At 39.4% G+C, this 20,866-nt stretch overlaps 1 protein-coding gene across 5 annotated transcripts; it reads right to left on the bottom strand.

Annotated features, from left to right (window-relative positions):
• Positions 1 to 991: 991 nt before the first annotated feature.
• On the bottom strand, positions 992 to 18,024 carry chfr (checkpoint with forkhead and ring finger domains, E3 ubiquitin protein ligase). 5 transcript variants are annotated; one of them, XM_061815984.1, is made up of 18 exons: positions 17,874 to 18,024; positions 17,287 to 17,469; positions 16,674 to 16,773; positions 15,492 to 15,601; positions 15,355 to 15,414; positions 15,080 to 15,259; positions 13,570 to 13,653; positions 9,575 to 9,731; positions 9,344 to 9,498; positions 9,028 to 9,190; positions 8,602 to 8,822; positions 8,357 to 8,461; positions 7,547 to 7,630; positions 7,273 to 7,343; positions 4,138 to 4,225; positions 3,953 to 4,060; positions 1,662 to 1,734; positions 992 to 1,249 (listed from the first exon to the last, which is right to left on the bottom strand). In XM_061815984.1, the coding sequence occupies exons 2-18, from the start codon at positions 17,393 to 17,395 to the stop codon at positions 1,207 to 1,209; spliced, it is 1,911 nt and encodes a 636-aa protein (XP_061671968.1). In that variant the 5' UTR covers positions 17,396 to 17,469; positions 17,874 to 18,024; the 3' UTR covers positions 992 to 1,206. The 5 variants fall into 5 exon arrangements, with proteins under 5 accessions (XP_061671968.1, XP_061671967.1, XP_061671965.1 ...); XM_061815983.1 differs by having other exon boundaries at positions 17,287 to 17,434; positions 17,874 to 18,018; XM_061815981.1 differs by having other exon boundaries at positions 17,287 to 17,434; positions 17,862 to 18,014.
• Between the last annotated feature and the right edge of the window lie 2,842 nt (positions 18,025 to 20,866).

Genomic DNA, 20,866 nt, shown 5'->3' with positions numbered 1-20,866 from the left:
CAAAAAGACACCAAGACAAAGCTGTTAATTTCTGAAGACATGTCCTATGGTCTGATGAAACTAAAGTGGACCTGTTTGGCCACAATGGCCAACATTACAGCTGGAGGAAAAAGTTGGAAGCTTGTAGACCTGAGAACACCATACCAATTGTGAAGCATGGAGGTGGTAGCATTATGTTGTGGGGCGGTTTTGCTGAAGCAGCAACTGGAGCGCTTCATAAAATAAGACGGCATTATGAAGAAAGAAGATTACATGGAGATATTAAGGCAACATCAGCCAGGAAGCTAAAACATGGGCCCAAATGAGTCTTCGAAACGCACAATGACTCTAAGCATACTGCCAAAAGGGTCTGAAAAGATGTGTGTGAGCAAGGCAACTAACACACCTGACTCAGTTCCACAAGTTCTGTTAGAAGGAATGGGCTAAGATTCCAGCTGAGTATTGTAAGAAACTCGTGGAAGGTTACACCAAACGTTTAACACAAGTTCAAGGGAACATTCAAAGGAAATGCTCCTCGATAATAAACAAATGTATGTAAACTTTTGACCGAAAAGTAGAGAGAAATTCTCCAAGAAATTATCTCTGTCATTATTGTGGAATTTAACAAATTATGGTGATCCCAACTGACTGGAAACAGGTTTAGTCTCATTTGATTTCAGAGAGTGAGACAAAAAAATAAATGTCTTTTTGCATTTTGTATGTAAACTTCTAGTTTCAACTGTACATAATCTATACTCTCTCAATCTACAATAATGTGCATAACATTTGTATTTTACATCTTTTTTTCCCCCTGTGTGCACGGCAGAAACTCTCAATTGTCAGGTACTTCATAGGACACCTAAGTTATATCACAAACTATCCACAATATAGCAAGTCTATGTAGGCCAGGTGGAGAGGATAAAACATTTGTGCGTAATCTAAGCACAGCTGTTGGCTGGTTTTCCAGTAAACAAATGTACCAGCAAATAACAAAATTAAATCAAAATGTTGGTCAGATTACACCCAATTTATTTTTAATTTCTTGCTTAACCTGTAATGTGTAACAATACTTCACATAGCACCGCAGTAGGTTTGAATCTACAGTATTCTGAATGTATAATGACTGCTTTTGTTGGATTTTGAGTGCACATAATAGGGGAGACCTTCAACAGGCAGAACACGACTCGATGTGACACATCTCCATTGCGCTCCAGCAGCTGTGTTTTCTCAACTCTTGAAGCGGGTCTGCTCACATATGTGGTTGAATTTCCTGAGATCAAAATAAATCATGACAAAAAACAATGCATTTTAACTACAATTTCAACTGAGATCACTAAAGCACTTACGGCTAAAAGAACCACACTGATACAAGCATCCCCCTCTAGTGGTAAAATGAATAAAAAACAAGCAAAGAAAGAGAAAATGAATGGAGCTTTTGCTAAGCCTCGCACCAGAAAAGCATAAAGGTCAAGCACAGCAATGAACAGGGGCATGACAATTTGCTGGCAATCCTGGTTTTAGCAAAAGGTTAATTCAAAGTAGAAATAAATGTGGTGGAGGCTAGGGTGTTCTCATCGGTGTAAAGAGTACTTACGTACCTGGGCTTAAGATCATGCAACAGGAGGAACAAAAAAGTGTAAAGTGTTGCAGAAAGGACACAGGGCAAGTTTTATGTAACTTACATTGCATGATGGGCTTTCACTTGTGTACGACAGTTACGTCCCCAGTAGCAGTCAGGACGAGCCAATACAGCAGCTGAGTTGGGGAGATACATAAGAGATTATAGTATTGGGTGCATGTCCAGTCGGCTAGTCCTAAAACAGTAAAAATATTGACATAAAATAGATTTTAAAAATACACACAAAAAAACCCTATCATCTAGTTAAACACATCTTGTAAATTGGTGACATCAACCTTGATGAAGCTAAAGCACATTTTACTTTTGGAAAAATCTCATAGCACATCAAGAAACTAAAATGATCAAAAAAGTGGATACACATCAATTATATAAAATCTCTTCTGTCTGTCACTATACATCACTAGTCAAGACAGATGAACAGTCAAGAAATAATGATGTGCAAAAAGTGAAATCTGATCATTTCCATTGGCACACTTGAAGAGCTCTCACAGCAAACTAATGTGCCACTGGATTCACCGTTTTAAGTGACAAACTTGTATCAAAATATACACTATCAATGGGGGTCCTTGCTATACAATATACTAAGATGTATCACAAACCTACACTAAAGTTATAGTTACAGTAAATATTCATATGAAAAATGAAGCTATACATAAGATACTCACATGAAAAACAAGAAGGTTGGCTGCAACTTTGTTATTGTGCTGTGTAAAAGCATGTTTAGACTGCAGCGTGCAAATGAGTTCATTAGGCCTCATTTGTAATCTGAAAACTTCACAAACCGAGAACACCTTCAACTTCAATGCTCTGACTGAGGGAAAGAGGTTATTCCCCAAAATCTCACAATGCAGGACCGCGGTCATCCTCTCCTTAATACAATGCAGTCGTCCTGTACCATGTACAGAAAAACACCCCCAAAGCATGTTGCTACCACCCCCATGCTTCACAGTAGGGATAGTGTTCTTTGGATGGAACTCGTCATTTGTCTTCCTCCAAACACGGTCAGTGTAATTATGACCAAAAAATTCCATTTTGGTCTCATCTGACCATAAAACTTTCTCCCATGACTCCTCTGTAACATTCAAATGGTCACTGGCAAACTTAAGACGGCCCTTGACATGTGCTGGTTTAAGCAGGGGGACCTTCCGTGCCATGCATGATTTCAAACCATGACGTCTTAGTGTATTACCAACAGTCACGATGGAAACGGTGGTCCCAGCTCTTTTCAGGTCATTGACCAAGTCCTGTCATCTATTCCTGGGCTGATTCTTCACCCTTCTAAGGATCATTGAGACCTCACAAGGTAATATCTTGCATGGGGCTCCACTCCAATTGAGATTGACCGTCATGTTTAGCTTCTTCCATTTTCTAATGATTGCTCCAACAGTGGACCATTTTTTCCAAAGCTGCTTGGCAATTTCTCCGCAGCACTTTCCAGCCGTGTGGAGTTTTACAGTTTTGTCTCTCGTGTCTTTGGACAGCTCTTTGGTCTTGGCCATGTTACAAGTTTGAGTATTACTGATTGTCTGGGGCGGACAGGTGTCTTTATGCAGCTAACGACCTCACACAGGTGCATCTGATTCAGGATACTACATGGAGTGGAGGTGGACTTTTAAAGGCGAACTAACAGGTCTTTGAGGGTCAGAATTCTAGCTGATAGGTGTTCAAATACTTATTTGCAGCCGTTTCACACAAATAAATTGTTTAAAAAAATTATACATTGTGATTTCTGGATTTTCCCATTCAGATTATCTCTCTCATAGTGGACTTGCACCTATGATGACAATTTCAGGCCCCTCCATGATTTCTAAGTGGGAGAACTTGCAATATAGCAGGGCATTCAAATATTATTTTCTTCACTGTAGTTTTCTTTGAACAAAAGTTAAATTATTTATACCAACATATATTGAGCCTAAACATTGAATTTAGTGGTCTCTCCGGGGGCATCGCACAAAGTACGGACAAAAAGGTGGCGTACCTTTTTTTCACGGCAAAGTTCAGATGTATCAAGAGTGAAATGAGCTTGGAAACGTGGGGTCGATCTACATTCCTACCCTCACTTATGTTGCTAGTGTAGGAACGGATCTCGGCCGTAGACCGAGGACTCCCTGTACTGTATCCATTATTTGCGGATTTTCGTTATTCAAGGGGTGGGAGTAAGGAACGTTACTCCCGTGAATAATGAGCGAACACGGTAGAGCATCACGAATATTGCAATGTTTAAATCACTTGCACTATCTGAAGACTTCAATTATGTTTCCTTTTAATGTTATTGTGTTGTCTGTGATCAGTCAATAAATATATACAATAAACAACAACTTCAGTGCCTCTGACCTGGTAGTTCAGCTGGAGGAATATTCTGTCTATACTTGTACGCCATCTCCTTGAACACCACCAAGCCGCAGCATATACAAAGGATCGGATTTGCAGATATGTGGTGATCTGAGGAGATGGTAGAATGCAGCTGACTCTTCTTGACAGATGACATCATTAAACATACTTGTGATAGAAGAACTCACTTGAAAGGCAATATTTCCCCTGTTGCAAGTCGTTGAAGGCTTCCTTGAGTAGATCCCTCCATGTCTTGCCTCTTGAAGACAAATAGTTCTGGTGCAAGGACGGGACCACATGTAAGCAGATGCAACCGTGGATTTTATTATATGCTGCTTTAATTCACTATTCGGGTCCTAAATCTGTTACAGTATTTAACTGCCGGAACTTTGTTCATAAAATTTCAGCGTGCAATTCAGGTAGAACTATAAATATAAATGATCACAAATCTCACACACATGAAACCGACAAACGAAAAGGAGTAAAACAGGCAGAGAGCTATTCTTCCAATTTGATAGAAAGTCCCCAATAAGTCTTGAAGGCTTTATAACAACATGAAGGTTTTAGGGTGGCCTAGTCAAAGTTCAGACTTCAATTCGATTGAAATACAATGGTTTGCCCTTGAAAAGGTCATTCATGTTTGAAAAGCCGCCATTTTTGCCAAATAGCAACATTTCTGGAATGAAGAGTAGGCCAAAATATCACCACAGAGATGTGAAGGACTAATTAGAAAACAGATGATTTCAGTTGTTGCTGCTGAGGATGGGTTAATCAGTTATTAGGTTTTGATTCATTTTTAATTTAAAAAAAAAGGCAGCTGGAATGGACCCATCCGTTTTTTTTTTTTTTCCCCCCACCACAAAACATGATTTTGACGTATTTGGATTTTTGTAACTCCCGCCATGAAAATCCTCTCGAGGAATTTGTTTTGGAGAACAACCAGAAAGTGACATCAGCAGGAGCCCAGTCAGGCGGCCTCCTGCGTTTATACCGGTTTTACCTGCGGAAAGGTAGCACTTTGTTCCTTTGTGTTATTCAAAATACCAGCTTGCTATATTGTCACTTGGGCTTTAAGGAAATCTTTTTAAAACAGCATATTAACTTAAATTTATTTTTGTTTGCCTGCTAATGAATTTACATGTGTGTATGTGTGATGATCTGAAACGTTCAAGTGGGGAAACTATGCAAAGATGTAAACATTTGAAAAGGAGATCAATACTTTTTTAAGCGCTTCTTTCCTCAATGAGGCATTTCCACTGTTGATTTTTCAAACAAGCCTTCTAACATGTTTCACAGTCACCAGTTTCACATATTGTATAAAAAAACAAAACAGACTTTCCATAAATGCAACATAATGGTGCAAAATACAGAGATGTTCAATGAAGAAATGCCCTAGCCTTCTGGCATCTACGTCTCAGGCAGTCACAGGGTCATGTGTCATGTGTGTCGGACCAAAATCTGTCTGAAAATCAAATATTTAATTTTCAAAATCCATTTTTGGGGAATTATTTTTCTGCAGACATTTTTAAAGGACTATGGAATAAGTCTCAATGTAAACACCATTAACTCAGTCCTATAAATACATGTATATTATATGTAAATGTCAGGCGGCATGGTGGTGCAACTGTAGTCAGTGTGGAGTTTGGATGTTCTGCCCATGCCTGCATGGCTTTTCTTCAGGCACTCAGGTTTCCTCCCACATCCCAAAAAACATCCATTCATTGGACACTCTAAATTTCCCCTCTGTGTGATTGTGTTTGTGAGTGTGAATGGTTGTTTCTATGAGCACTGCGATTGGCTGGCTACCAGTTCAGGGTGTACCCCGCACCCGAAGATAGCTGGGAAAGGCTCAAGCACTCCTGCGATCCTTGAGATGAGAAGCGGCTCAGAAAATAGATGGATGTAAATGTATTAATATGTAAATGCTGGGGATCACTGGTGGAGGGTCTCAATTATCAACTAGGCTTAGCAAATTAGATACTAAAAAAAGAAAAAATCAACACTTTGCATGAGGAAATTATACAATATTTCATGTAAGGCTCATGTGGGTCATAGCTGGTCAGTACACAAATTGGAGCATTGACTATCACAGGTTTTATCTTCTTCTTTTCCTTTTGACTTGTCCCATTAGGAGTTGCCACAGCTTGTCCTTTTCCTTGTAAGCTTCTCTCCTCCATACTCCTCTTGAACACAAACTGCCCTCGTGATTTCAATCTTGACATCTATCAAACTTCTCTCTGTGCTTCTCAAGCTCTCTTTCCTGCCAGCTCCATCCTCATCAGCCATTTACCAATACTCACTTACTCTCCTCTGGACATGTCCAAACCATCAAAGTCTTCTCTCTCTCACTTTGTTTCCAAAACATCTAACCTTGGCTGTCCCTCTAAGATAAATTTGAATCCTATCCAACCTAGTCACAACGAAAGACATAACATGGTCATTTCACTCACCATTGCTTCAGATTTAACAAGGGTGGCCAACCAGTCAAAGATCAAGAGCCACATTTTTGACTGTGCTCCTCCAAAGAGCCACATCATACACATGAACATCATTCCCTCCTCACACACATAACTCTGCTAGGCCGGATTTCTTGTAAATGTCACACAGCAACATAAGAAATTTCAACTCATTCAGAGTACCAAGACCACAGGCCAGTAAATAAAAATAACTAAAACTGTGTGCTCTTTCACAAAGCCAAACTACCGCTACAACCAAGTCTTGCCTTTTATGCAACAACTCTCAAGACGAAAATACTCACGATTTGATGTTTAAGTGCAACTGTGAGTCATTAGCCATGCTAATGTCCAATATTCTCTGTTCAACGGTGTGGGGGGACAGTTGAAGGTCTGATACTATTTGTTAAAAATTGTTGTTTTCAGGACACATGATTTCAGCGACGTCACGGAGGCATTTTTTTTACAAATAGATTCCCCTTCGTTGTATGGTGTTTGGCCCTTGAAATGTTCCAAGCCAGTTGATAGCAAGCATTAGTCTCTCGATGCTTCATTATTTTTTTTTAAAACTGCATCTGCTTTTCGGTCTTATTTTTCAAAGTGACTAAATTGTGACTGCGAAGTTCTGTCCCATTTGGAAATTCCAGTTTGATGTTAGCGTCAAGTGAGCTGAACTGAAAATTTGACGCTATGAAATCTGATAGACGTCTGACAAAAAAGGTACAGTGGCTGGCTGTTGTCTCAAATCTCTCCCACTCTGGTAAAAAGCATTCCTGTGTTCATCCACATATTTTTGTTTAACTGCATTTTTCCCTGCCACTGCAATGAAGAACAAAGATTTTGAAAACTGTTGAAACAAGTAAATTTCACCTTGAGGATCTCTGATTCGTAGTTATTGTTGTTCAGTACACCCTCCAGACATCTATCGGTCAGATTGAGCTCTGCAAGAAAAGTAAAAGTGCAATACATCTACAGGTCAGAGGCTGATTATTGTAATAAAAATGATCCGTTCATTTGTTCAATGCAGGTTTGGGATGCAGTCACATTTGACAAACTTTTTAATTTGATATGAAGTGTATCAGGTGTCAAACAGTACTGTAACATCGTATAGCAGACTGATATATAGTTGACAACAGTTACATACCACTGAATCGAGCAAGGCAGCCCTGACAGCCAATCCTCTTGCAACCCCAATAAATATGACAAAAAGGACGCTGGCACTGCACACCTATCAAATATCATATCATATCACACGCATGGGCTATGCAGGACAATAAATTCATATAAAACAATGTATATGATGACATCATACAATACAAATACATTTTAAAGAAACATTTTTCCTGTGTTTGGAATCATTTAATCATTCCCTATTTATTGCATAGATTTTTCTTTTTTATATTGCAGACTACAACAACGCCCTGCATATTCACATCCTGCCTTATGCAGAAAAATTCAAGTTTTGGTTTATGAAAAAAAAAAAAAGTATTGCTTTGACACCATCCTGTGGTGTCTTGGTAGAAGAAAACTTTAAATGAATTAAAGAATGTACTTTGAGGGAATTGAGGAGGTTTAATTCAAAACATGTAGTGGTTTAATTTAGGCAGAAGTAGTGCTTTTCCATCATCTTGTGACATCTGTTGACAATTATAAAGCATTTTGTTGGGGGCCACGTCAATGTTGCATTTACAGTCCCTGAGAATGGCAATTTCAATTCCTTTTGTTTTGTTGTATACTGAAGACATTTTGATCACAATAAAAAGATGAATATGAGACAAAAGTTCTGTATTCCAGCTTTTAATTCATGGTATTTACATCCAAATGTGTTAACTCAGGAAACAGTAATAACTACTGTGTGTGTGCATGTGTGTGCTTTTATTGATACCAAAAAACATTGGATAAAAACAGACAAACCATCAGTTATACTAAATTGTCTTCCACACCAAGTACTTACAATATTGCTGGCTGTTCATTTCAGCCCGTCTGTCTGGCATAGGTTGTAGGCAGCAGGTACAAATGAGGTGGCAGCCAAGAGGTTGACAGCAGTAGTCTTGAGGAGCTGCAGATAGTGACGCAGAGATTGGCGGTTTATATGTGTTTATTAGATTTGAGATATGAGTTGACAACGACTGAAGAAAGGTGCGTATTTGTGTTTTATAGCAATCTGTCAGTGTTGACCTTTACATGACTCGGTAATACCTGATGGGTTGTCAGAAGACGTTGAGGGCTCCAACCCAATGGACTTCACAGAGCTTTCATCTGCAGCTGCTTTGATTGGATGTGAAAGAGAAGGAGGCATAGGAGGTGGGACTGGTAGACACGGAACCCAGCAGTTTGAGCCTGTGGCAAAGTTGCCAAACAGCATCTCATTGACGTCTTTCCTGTAACCTGGACACTGTCTGCAGAGCAATGGAGGCAGACTAAAAAGCAAAAAGATAAAATAAATTGTAGCAGTTCTTTACTTTAATTTGTTAATATTTAAAACCAATACAATATTATGGACTATACCGACAAAAGAAGTGGTGATTTCTCTTTTACTGTTGTCGTGAAGGTATCATTTAAATATATTTTATATATTAAAACATCTTAGCTAGTGCAGGCTCTTTGCATAATCAAAACTTATACCTCATGTCAGAGGAGTCACTGTCATTGTCAGAGAGCTCAAAAAGGTAATCAGAGCTTCCATCCTCATCAGAGAAACAACGCTCAACCTTTGGCTGCAATATGTCCTGAGTTATTTTGTTGCGGCTGTCCATGCTCTTCATGTCCTCCTCACTACGACACTTTTCTATAAAACAGACAAGCACACTTTGTTTGTGCTTGGTACTAAATGCAATTATAGAAAATGTATTATTTTCATTTATGGGCGTGCCTCTTAAGAAGAGGATGATCACATTTGCATATCATAATGAATGACAACTATACTGTTCTTTATGCTAACCAGGGTGTTGGTTGAGGTAGGCCTCCACCAGGTTGTTGAAGATATGGTTCTTACGGATCCTTTCCACGGGGCAGCGGCATGTAGGACAAAGAGATGATCTCTCCATCCAGCCAGAGTAGCAGGCAGCACAGAACGTGTGCATGCATGGTTGCAAGCTGACGTGAAAGGAGAAAACAACTTTTCAGCACACATGTAAACATACACAAATCTGAACATAGTTCTGTGTTTTACCTGACACAGTCATAGAGGAGGTCCTGGCAAATAATACAAGTCAGTGATTCCTCCATCTTGTCTGTCTTGGTCTCTTCTGCTTGCGCTGGGACCAAAAGATTTCTGGTTGATGGCAAGGTTGGTGGCGTTAGCTCTGTGCTGGATGAAAGTGGGGTCTCTGGAATTACAATGAAGGAGATGTGGTACACACAGCTTCAGTTAAAAAAAAAGAAGGCTGTTATAAATGCAGCTCATTTGTAGTGGTCACAAGATGAAGAAATTGTGCATATATGATACAACCACAACTAGCAACCAGTTCAGGATGTACCCTGCCTCTAGCCCAAAGAGAGCTAGGATAGGCTCCAGCGCGCCAGCAACCATAGTAGGATAAGCGGCACAGAAAATGGATGGATGATACAACCAACTGTCTTAAACTCTATTACGCTACAGCTGAACTTATTTACTGTCACATGTCACTTATGCGGAACATCATATGACCAAACTTGTAAACAGGTTAGCAGATTTTCTTTGGGTGCAGTTCACACTATGAAATCGTGACGTGAGAATTGCACTTTCCAGTGTTGAACCATGTTTTGATTTATTGTGCTAAAAATAAAAATCAAGACCATGTGAGCCACTAAAATTGAGTATTTCTTTGTACCAGAATGGCATAGCTGTGTCCAGCATTACATTATTGGCAAAAGTTGATGTTGGGGGTCCGGGAGCTTTTTGAACGACTCACTGGGGGTCCGGGCCCAGGTTGACTTTGGGAACCACTGCTTTAGAATAACATGACTCAAGTAACGGTAAAAAGTAGTCCTCCAAATAATTACATGAGTAAGAGTAAGAAAGTACCTAGTAAAAACAATACTCAAGTTCAGTCCATAGTGAGTCACTGATTTAGTTAAAGTATGAATGTCAAAGAAATAAGAAATAACTAAAATAAAATGCAAATTCAGAAATTGCTGAAAAATATCACTTAATTAAAAAATAATTTTAAAATTATAAAATATTTATAGAATAAAATATTGTGGCCAATTCAGCTCCAAGAAATGGTCTTACACTGTCGTGTTTCTACTTGTTAAAAAGCACAATATTATGGGCTCACCAGGCATATTACAAAAACAAGAATTCGGCTGCAGTGGATACAAAAATTTTACACCCCTGTTCAAATCCCAGGCTTTTGTGTTGTACAGTGAAGGAAATAAGTATTTCAACACCCTGCGATATTGCAAGTCTTCCCACTTAGAAATCATGGAGGAGTCTGAAATTTTCATCATAGGTGTATGTCCACAGTGAGAGAGATAGGCTAAAAAGAAAAATCCAGAAATCAGAATGTATGATTTTTCAACAACATATTTGTGTGATACATCTGCAAATAAGTATTTGAACACCTGTCCATCAGCTAGAATTCTGACCCTCAAAGACCTGTTAGTTCGCCTTTAAAAGTCCACCTCCACTCCATGTAGTATCCTGAATCAGATGCACCTGTGTGAGGTCGTTAGCTGCATAAAGACACCTGTCCACCCCAGACAATCAGTAATACTCAAACTTGTAACATGGCCAAGACCAAAGAGCTGTCCAAAGACACCAGAGACAAAACTGTAAAACTCCACACGGCTGAAAAGGGCTGCGGAGAAATTGCCAAGCGGCTTGGGAAAAAATGGTCCACTGCTGGAGCAATCATTAGAAAATGGAAGAAGCTAAACATGACGGTCAATCTCAATTGGAGTGGAGCCCCATGCAAGATATCACCTCGTGGGGTCTCAATGATCCTTGAAAACGTGAGGAATCAGCCCAGGACTACAGGACAGGACTTGCACAATGACCTGAAAAGATCTTGGACTACCGTTTCCAAGCTGACCGTTGGTAATACTCCAATATGTCATGGTTTGAAATCATGCATGGCACAAAAGGTTCCCCTCCTTAAACCAGCACATGTCAAGGCCCGTCTTGAGTTTGCCAATGACCATTAGGATGATACAGTGGAGTCATGGGAGAAAGTTTTGTGGTCAGATGAGACCAAAATGAAAATTTTAGTCATAATTCCACTAACCGTGTTTGGAGGAAGATGAATGATGGGTTTTACCCCAAGAACACCATCCCTACTGTGAAGCATGGGGGTGGTAGCAACATGCTTTCGGGGTGTTTTTTCTGCACATGGGACAGGACGACTGCGGCCATGTACTGTGAAATTTTGTGGAACAACCTCTTTCCCTCAGTCAGAGCATTGAAGATGGGTCGTGGCTGGGTCTTTCAACATGACAATGACCCGAAGCACACAGCCAGGAAAACCAAGGAGTGGCTTCGTAAGAAGCATATCAAGGTTCTGGCATGGCCAAGCCAGTCTCCAGACCTAAACCCAATAGAAAATCTTTGGAGGGAGCTGAAACTCCAAGTTTTTCAACGACAGCCCAGAAACCTGTCTCATCTAGAGAAGATGCGCGTGGAGGAGTGGGCCAAAATCCCTCCTGCAGTGTGTGCAAACCTGGTGAACAACTACAGGAAACGTTTGACCTCTGCAATTGCAAAGAAAGGCTACTGTACCAAATATTAACATTGGTTTTGTCAGGTGTTCAAATACTTATTTGCAGCTGTATCACACAAATAAATCGTTAGTCATACATTCTGATTTCTGGATTTTTCTTTTTACATATCTCTCACACAGTGGACATGCAGCTACGATGAAAATTTCAGACCCCTCCATGATTTCTAAGTGGGAGAACTTGCAATGTAGCAGGGCGTTCAAATACTTATTTTCTTCACTGTAAAAGAATTTTGACCAAGATAATAATACTAAAATAAATACTTTTATAAATTTTTCCACAGTTAATGCGGCCCTGCAGTTCTACAACACAACTGATTTATTTTTTGATATCTCTCTGAGACGGGAGGTGAAATAAAATGAAATACACTTGAATGTGATCTACTTGGACTTGATGTTTCACTTGCTGTCTTCTTGTAAAGTCAGTGTTGTAAAAGTGATCCTATCTTAACTGGTCTTTTACCTGGTTGCATAAAATTACAAAAATACATATTAAAATCAATCTTGTTGCACAAGAATGCACTCCTTCTCATAACTGGAATGTGCCCGTTTCAGAAGCAGTAGATCACATTCAAACTCATGCTCAATGGAAGTCCACACACATGCCACCAATTCAATTTTTCAGTTGAAAAAAAAAAACACACATGCATAGGACCTTACAGGAACATCCATCCATCCATTTTCTTCTGCTTATCCAAATTCGGATCGTGGGGGCCCTAGCAGGAAGCACAGAATTCCCTCTCCCTAGCCACATTCTAGAGGTCTTTGAGGTGGATCCCGAGGTGTTTCCGGGCCAGCCGAGAGACTAGACCCCTAACACCACATTTCTGTCCATCTTTTTGGATACACAATGGTGTTAATTCACATGCAAGTGTCCGTAAGCACACAGCCCTGGGATTCTTTCACTTGGGTGTGGGACCAATCACTTATTGCAACAAATAACTCATGTATACACGATTTACTCTCTCATTCTATAGACTTCTATAACGCAGTCCCAGCGCATTTCAGTTATATAGCCGGGTTCACGATCCTTGTCCTGGTTGCTTCTTCTCCTGTCCTTGTCATGACCTATCTTTTTCCTTTCTTCCTTCACAATGTGTAATACCAGAGTCTCATGAAACATCCATTTTTAACATTTCTTTGTTGTAGATATATGATGGACTTTTATTTTGTTTACAGTGAGCACTTTTTTTCTCTGCCACCTCTAGAAATGTTGTTCTGTTCAAGGCTGACCCACAATAAACTTGAATTAAAATACCAAGAAATCACAGCGGAAGCTCAAAAACTCCACTGTGGCACATTAAAACTGTTCCGACAAAGGGGATGCAGATTCTCCATTCTGCTTGCTTTAACAGCCGAATGACACACACATACACACACACACACACACACACACACACACACACACACACACAAACTGAACCTTTGAATTGGTCTACGTATGTGAAAGTAACTCCATAAATTAACACACCAGTTTTTCGCTTCTTGCATTGTGGCTCCAAAATGTTTGGTGATTTCTCAGGTCCTTCCGATACATCTCTGGATTGCGTGCCTGCTGAGAAGGCAAGTTTTAGGTCAATTCAATAAACCCACAGTTGTGTCAATAAATTTAAAAAAGGCATTTCTTTACTAAAAAGCACACTATAAACTTGCATTAACATATTTGGTAGCTTGCCAAAAAGTGCTTCGGCTGAATTTACCCTACCATTAAGGGACATTTCTTGACCCAAGTTGAGCCCACTTTGGATATTGTCACAGCATCATGAAGAGAAAAATACATGAAATAATGAAAAAGAATCAGAATCATGCCTCTTCCACTGGACTTACAGAGGATAGCCAAGTGCCTTAACGGATTTGCATATACATTTGAGGTGACAGTGTTCATTAATCATGCGAAAGACCTAGACTTGTGACAAGTCAATCCCAGGGCTTTTAAAAGTCTACTGACACGTAAAGCATGATTTTTAGTATGGTTTTAATGAAAAGAAGGCAGCCGGAATGGACTTATCCGTTTTTTCACCACACGTCATGATGTATTCGTAAATGGAATTTTGTATCTCCCGCCATGAAAATCCTCTCGAGGCATTCGTTTTGGAGAAGAAACAAGAAGTGACGTTTTTTCCAGAAGCCCACACTGACGGGCTCATGTGTTTATACCAGTTTTAACGGTGGGAAAGTGGCTGGGTTTTTTTTTTCTGTGTTAGCCAAAATGCAGCAGGACTCGGGAGCATGGATTTACTCTTGACACGTTTCCAAAACACCCAGTTTGCCATGAAGAATGGATTGGTGCAAAGGAAAAGAGCTTTGTGGGTTCCAAATGACAGGAAGCTGTGTACAGAGCTATTAAACATTTTTTTTGGGTGGGACGACGTAATCTTTCTTTCAGCGAACAACCGCAGCCGGCCGAGAGTGACGATAACGCTTGCGGCAGAGTACACTACATACTGTCATACATACTGTCGGGGAATCTGTTGTTAGTTAGAAGTGATCCGCATATCATCTAAATGAGGCTCGAAACGATAGGGTAATATTGCCCCGGTCACTTCACTCAATTGTGAGATGTTCTCATCTTCGAAAAGAGTTTCAGTGTCAGAAGAGGTGTCGGAAAAATCAGAAAATCTGTTGTTTCTCTCCCAGACCAGGTGGCTACCACTTGGATGTCAAGTGAGACTTCCACAACTTTGCGCATGAATGACACGCTCTCCACTCATATTTATTGTTTTGTAGACATTGAAGTGAATAATATATGTAATTTTGATAACAATATCTATTTTACAATGTATATAGGGATGTCAGTGGAACTTTAAAAAGACACCTAATCACAACTCGGCACAATTTAGTCTTAATTTAACCTAATGTGCTTCTTTTTGGAACATGGGAGAAAGCTGTAGTACCAGAAGAAATCCCAAGAAAACATGAGGAAAGCATTTGATTAATATGCACTGTGTGAGATTTGGCAGTATTTTAGTAAACTGACCCACCAGAGTTTAGACACGCTCTGGCTGACGGGGGTCCAGGTGTAAAAGGTAGCTGAAAACAGAGGTCGGAAGTGGAGGTGGATGGCTGAGGTTCTTCCTGATTAAGATCCCGAGGTGCTTTTGTGAGCATCACAGGCTCCACAGACAACGTCATCTCGGGGGATGTGAGAGAAGAAGCACTGTCTGAGGTTCAGATAGAGGGTGGACAGATAAATCAAAGTAATTATTATCAGGACTGTAATAACATACAGCATTTTACACTTTGACTGACTACTTACCGTGATGACCTTGCAAAATACCTTGCTCTGTTTCGATTGCATGGTAAACATACGCAATATCTGCAAGAACACACCATCTTATAAGTCCAAAGTAAAGAGTAATCGAGAGAATATGGAGCAAAGCGTAAAAAACTTACTTTGTTCAGGCTCATTTTTCATGTATACAAAGTAGATGACATCCCCATTTTGAAGCATGTGAGTTTGTTTTTTTACCAGTGTGGCCATATTGATCACTGTACCATTGGTACTAAAAGAAGACCCAAGAAAGCTATGTTATTGAAGAAAGTAAAAGCATAGATCAGTTTACAATTGAAACCATGTGAGTCAAGGGATGCACAGGTCATTAATATAACGAGTCCCAGCCTGGTACAATGAGTCCCTGCAATTCAAAATACAGTTACAGTTTGGTACATCACGGCTCTTGATTCATGGTTATACTATGTTGGAGGGTTTTGTTTTTTTTTTGTACATTTGTTACTCTTTCTTTTATTTACCAAACGGCTGCTCGCCTTGCCACAGTTTTCCCATTTGGCTTTTTCCTCTCTCTTCTCAGTTCAATGTTGTATTTTGGAAGCACTTTTTTCCCGCTTGTCAAGTCAACACATCACTTCTGCGTCCACGCACCCATGACATCAAATGATGCTATGATTATAAACTATAATAAAACAATACTGACAGCTGCTGCAATGCATTTTTGTAGCCTCATTTAGCTACAAAAGTTAAAAAGTCCTCTATTTTAAATCCTATGTTTTTAATTAATATAAGAAATAAATGGGAAAAAAAGTGTCATAACGATGCCAGCCTGACAGAGACAACTTAGCAAATTCCGGTACTTCCCAGAGAATCTTACTAGCATAATCACTTGCATTTTACACTTTCTTGAGAAACATACTGAACGTTAAGCCTTTACTGCAACATAATGAGAGGAGTTCCTAAAATTTTGATCCTATTTTGGCAAAATAAGATCAGAAAACATTAGTTTTAACAGCTATTAATAATTATTTATCACTACTATTACATACTTCCGATTTCACCACTGCAAATTAAAACAACGGTAATACATGGAATATAGATTGTTGGAGAACTACCCCTCTGACAATGTCAATCAAAACAGAGCCGCCGGCAAGCAGGAGCTGAAAGGAAATTAGTTATAAAACCGGTTTGGCCTTGGCAGGTTTGCACCCTGTTGTGTACAATTAGTTATTTTTTACCGAGTCTCACTGGAGAACGTCATTCTATTCATTATTGCCAGCAAAAACAGAAAGTAAGATATGATTCATCCAGCAATTTATTCTTGTGAAGTTTCATAGTCGTAATACCTCATGTCTTCAAGCCACACCTGCCCTGAGTTTTCATCTTGCACAATCTTGCAGTGCTCCCCTGAGACCAGTTTATTGGCAGGAAAGGCCAAATCACATCCTGGCACAATTACAACATAAAACAAAAATACATGCAATAAAAATGTAGAACAACTGAGAATGGCCACAGAAAGGATATACATTAATCATTTGTCAATATGAAAAGCTATGTGGGTTATTCTGACAGAATCCTACAGATGACTACAACAATAAACTAGTCGAAAATCCAGCAGCCATTTGATTATAAACCATGTCTACCACAGACATAGCTGCTCTAATGAAGTCTAGAAATTTTGAATAGCAAAAAGTGTACACCCCCACATGCTCTGTAACAACAAAGCAACGAAATTCAGCCCTATACAAAAAAATGCCTACTTAAAATTCTACACACATGTTCTCAATGAAGGCCTTTTGTTATCATCACAAGAGGCTTTCTAAGTTTGCAGGATGGAAGGCTTTGTGGCTTTGTGGGGGGAGGTTGATCAGGCTCCCGACACTGACGGTGATGTCTACTTCACAGACAAGAATTAAAAAACAACCTGTTCGTTCCTCAACACCAAGTGGTTATTCTTACCTTTTTTACGGCCAATGGTGCATTCTCTGTTGAAAAGCAGCACTTCGGCGTCACTGGAATCCACTTTGACCAGTTTTCCCCACGGCGTACCCCTTCTGTGACGGTCCATCTCCCAATATTTGGAACGAAATCTGGGGTTACTTGTGTCCTTGAGGGAATTCAGCCACAGTGCATCAAAGAAAACTATATTTACAAGGGAACATACATTATAAACTTGAATGTGATAGTCAATACAGTTTTTCACTCGACAATTTAAAACTGAAACATCTGTATACACTGAGTGATATCGAAAGTTATCCAGTAAAATTCGCTGACGTCACTTGCGAAACCAAAAAAGCTTGTCACACTGTTTTTGGTGTATGATAAGTTAGAGAAACGCAACATTGTCCCTAACGTTAAAAATAGTTTGTATATGTGTCGCAAGTACAAATTTTATTATTTCCTTCACAGCGACAACTCCGTTCAGACTACAGTGATGAAATCACGGTGTTTGCTAACGTTAGCAGTTATTTAGGACGCCAGACTAAAACGAGAACCAAGTGCACGTAAGGATAAAGTGACATAAATTCTCTTACTGTTACTTTTACCGTCAAATGACGAGTTTCTTGTCTCAATATTTCTGTCGGGAATTTCAGCGTGTCGTCATGTTCTAGCAAGGAACAAGCAGCACTTCCTGCTAAGATCACTGTTGACATTTGTTACCGTTATTAGCCAAGGCACAGGAATGCTGGGATTTGTAGTCCAAGCAAGAAATCCTTCACGTCACAAACAGTGGCATCATGTCAGAGTTAGGAATTTCACTAAGTCACCAAGTCCATCCCCAGTGCAGTATTAGACCTATAAACCTGGAACTGTTGACACTCCTTATGTAAATGGCACTGACATTTTGACACACGGCAATACTGTAAAGCAAAGTACAAAGGACAAACAAACCAGAGATAAAAAAAAAAAAAAAACTGGACCCCATAAAGTTCAATTTCCGAGTAGCAATCGCTATAATAGATTATTTAATTTAATGATAATTTACAAGATTATTGACTTTTTAACACAGCATGACTGAAGTTGTTACATGTTTCAATTTTCTTTATAATCTGATCATTGTCTAATAATTTTCTGGTTACAATCATGACTCCTGTTACCAACTAATTACAAAACTAGTTTTGTGAGATGTTAAATTTCTTAATGCAGTTCAAAGTAGGCGGCTTGGTGGCAGGATCTGAAAGGAAATTAGTTATAAAACATGTTTGGCCTTGGCAAGTCTGCACTCTGTTGTGTACAATTAGTTATTTTTGTAGTCAGAGTACCTAAAGGTCTGGCTGGAGAACACATCATTGTATTAATTACTGCCAGCAAAAACAGAAAGTAAGCTGTAGAGCGTTGGTCTCACAATTCTGAGAACCAGGGTTCAAATTCCGGCCCTGCCTGTGTGAAGTTTGTATGTTCTCAACGTGGCTGTGTGGATCTTCTGCAGGCCCTCTGGGTTCCTCCCACATTCCCCAAAACATGTATTAATTGGACACTCTAAATTGCCCCTAGGTGTGATTGTGTATGCAACTGTTGTCTGTCTTCATGTGCCCTGCGATTGGCTGGTGACCAGTTCAGGGTGTACCATGCCTCCTCCCTTAAAGGTGCTATATTTTCCCAAAACCACTTTTTCTTGTATTTGTGGTGTAACATTAGCTGTATGTAGCCTCATAAACATGTGAAATATGAATTAAAATCATTCACGCTTTCCTGCAATCCAGACATTTTTTGCAAATTGAAATCATGTCATTTGAATCAGTCAAGCTTATCAATATCACCAGCGAAGCTCTCCGCCAACATTGCTGCTCCTGAGCCATCGCATAACAAATGGATGCTCTGACAAAATGTACCATGAATTTTGTATACAAGTGTCACGTTCATAAAATAAAAAACATCTTGGTTTTGTCATACGAATGTCCAGAAAATACCCACTGATAGCTACTTCTGCTTGACCCAGTTTTACAGCTGTTTTTCTTTGTTTGATTAGGACAGCCTTCCTTTCCCCTGAATGATTGTGTCAGTTTAGGAGACCCACTTGTGAGAGCACACGTTTGTTATGCTGAGCTCACTGGGCAAAAATCTTTACTAGTGATGACGAAAAGTTTAAATAATTTAAATAACCTGACTTCAGACCTCCAGAAAAAATGTGTGGAACTCGGGAATGCGTGAACCATTTAATTCATATTTCACATGTCTGCCGAGGGACTAAATAGCTAATAAATAGCTTCCCAAATCCTAGAAAAAATTTGTTTGCCAAATTGTGGAAGATTGAAGACTGACTCAGGAAAGGTGTCAGTTTTGGTCTTGTGGGATCTCATGTGGCTATTGATACGGTAGATCACCAAATACTGCTAAAAAGGTTGAAAACATGGGTAGGACTAAATGTAACGGTTCTTAAATGGTTCAGCTCCTATCTAAAGGAAAGAAGCTATTTTGTCACCATTGGTGGTGCTCAATCTCAACAAATGGCAAAGACATATGAGGTCCCTCAAAGGTGAGTTCTTGGACACCTCCTTATTGAGCCTGGACATGCTACATTTGGGTCAAAATTTTCAGAACTTTAATTTTGATTATCATAGCTATGCAGATGACATAGGTATATGTAGCAGTCTCCAGATAACCATAGACCTCGTGCACCTACATCACTGAAATCACGTGACTGACCATATTGCTGGTCAAATAAAGGATTGTTCAATGCTAAATCCGTTGCGATGAAGTGAAAGTATGTCTTCATCCGATACCATTAAACATTTAGAAGATGATAATAAACGAAGGTACGTGGAAAAATTAGAGACACTTGGCATAGAGGACCCATATTTAATGCCGAAGTCGATGTTTTTGCCGATAAGAAAGTGGACTGTTAACTCGCTTCTACTTGTCTTGGACAACTGGATCTACACATGTATCTGGTAAGTAAGTCGTAGAGATTTACAACGAAGAGTTTGAAAACAAAAAAAAAAGTCTGGATGCATACAAACACTTCGTTGCTGGATCTGTTCTCAATCAAGAATAAATCCCACATAGTGATTGAGCCACTCGGATTTTTTCAATACAAATACCAATATTTAAATAAATGAGCCTGGTTTTACACAAACCCGCATTCATTAACTATGATTAAAAAAAAAGACAGTGAGTCAGCTCCTCCATACACGGATGTGTGTTGCGGCCACACGTTAAACCTCTCCGTGACAGACATTTTTTTTTAAATACGCATTGTTCTCAAATTAGTTCAATTTGTATTTAATACAAGAAAATAAACCGCTGGGATAGGTTTCAACGCCCATACACGGAAGTGTGTTGTGGCCACATGTTAACTTAAGTAAAGATCTGTGTGACCAACGGTTTATTTTCTTTTTTTAAATACGCCTTGGACTCATTTGAGAACAATGCACATAAAAAAAAAAAAAAAAAAGTCTGTTGGGGAGAGGTTTACTGAAGTTTAACGTGTGGCCGCAACACGCTTCCGTGTACGTCGGAGACAACTCCCTGTCGTTTTTTTTTTTTTTTTTTAAAGGGGAAACCCAGTGCTTTGCATGAACAATGTATCCAATAGGTC

Source organism: Syngnathoides biaculeatus, chromosome 4 (genome assembly GCF_019802595.1).
Source record: "Syngnathoides biaculeatus isolate LvHL_M chromosome 4, ASM1980259v1, whole genome shotgun sequence".
Classification (NCBI taxonomy): domain Eukaryota; kingdom Metazoa; phylum Chordata; class Actinopteri; order Syngnathiformes; family Syngnathidae; genus Syngnathoides; species Syngnathoides biaculeatus.
This window is presented reverse-complemented; position numbering and strand designations above follow the sequence as displayed.

Bases quoted from the DNA above. Each gene is read 5' to 3' on its own strand.
- chfr (XM_061815981.1), bottom strand. From the start codon at position 17,981: ATGTCAACAGTGATCTTAGCAGGAAGTGCTGCTTGTTCCTTGCTAGAA. The intron at 7,631-8,356 runs GTAAGTACTTGG...GATATTTGATAG, and splicing joins AATGAACAGCCAGCAATATT to GTGTGCAGTGCCAGCGTCCT. The intron at 7,344-7,546 runs GTATGTAACTGT...CTTTTCTTGCAG, and splicing joins CTGCCTTGCTCGATTCAGTG to AGCTCAATCTGACCGATAGA.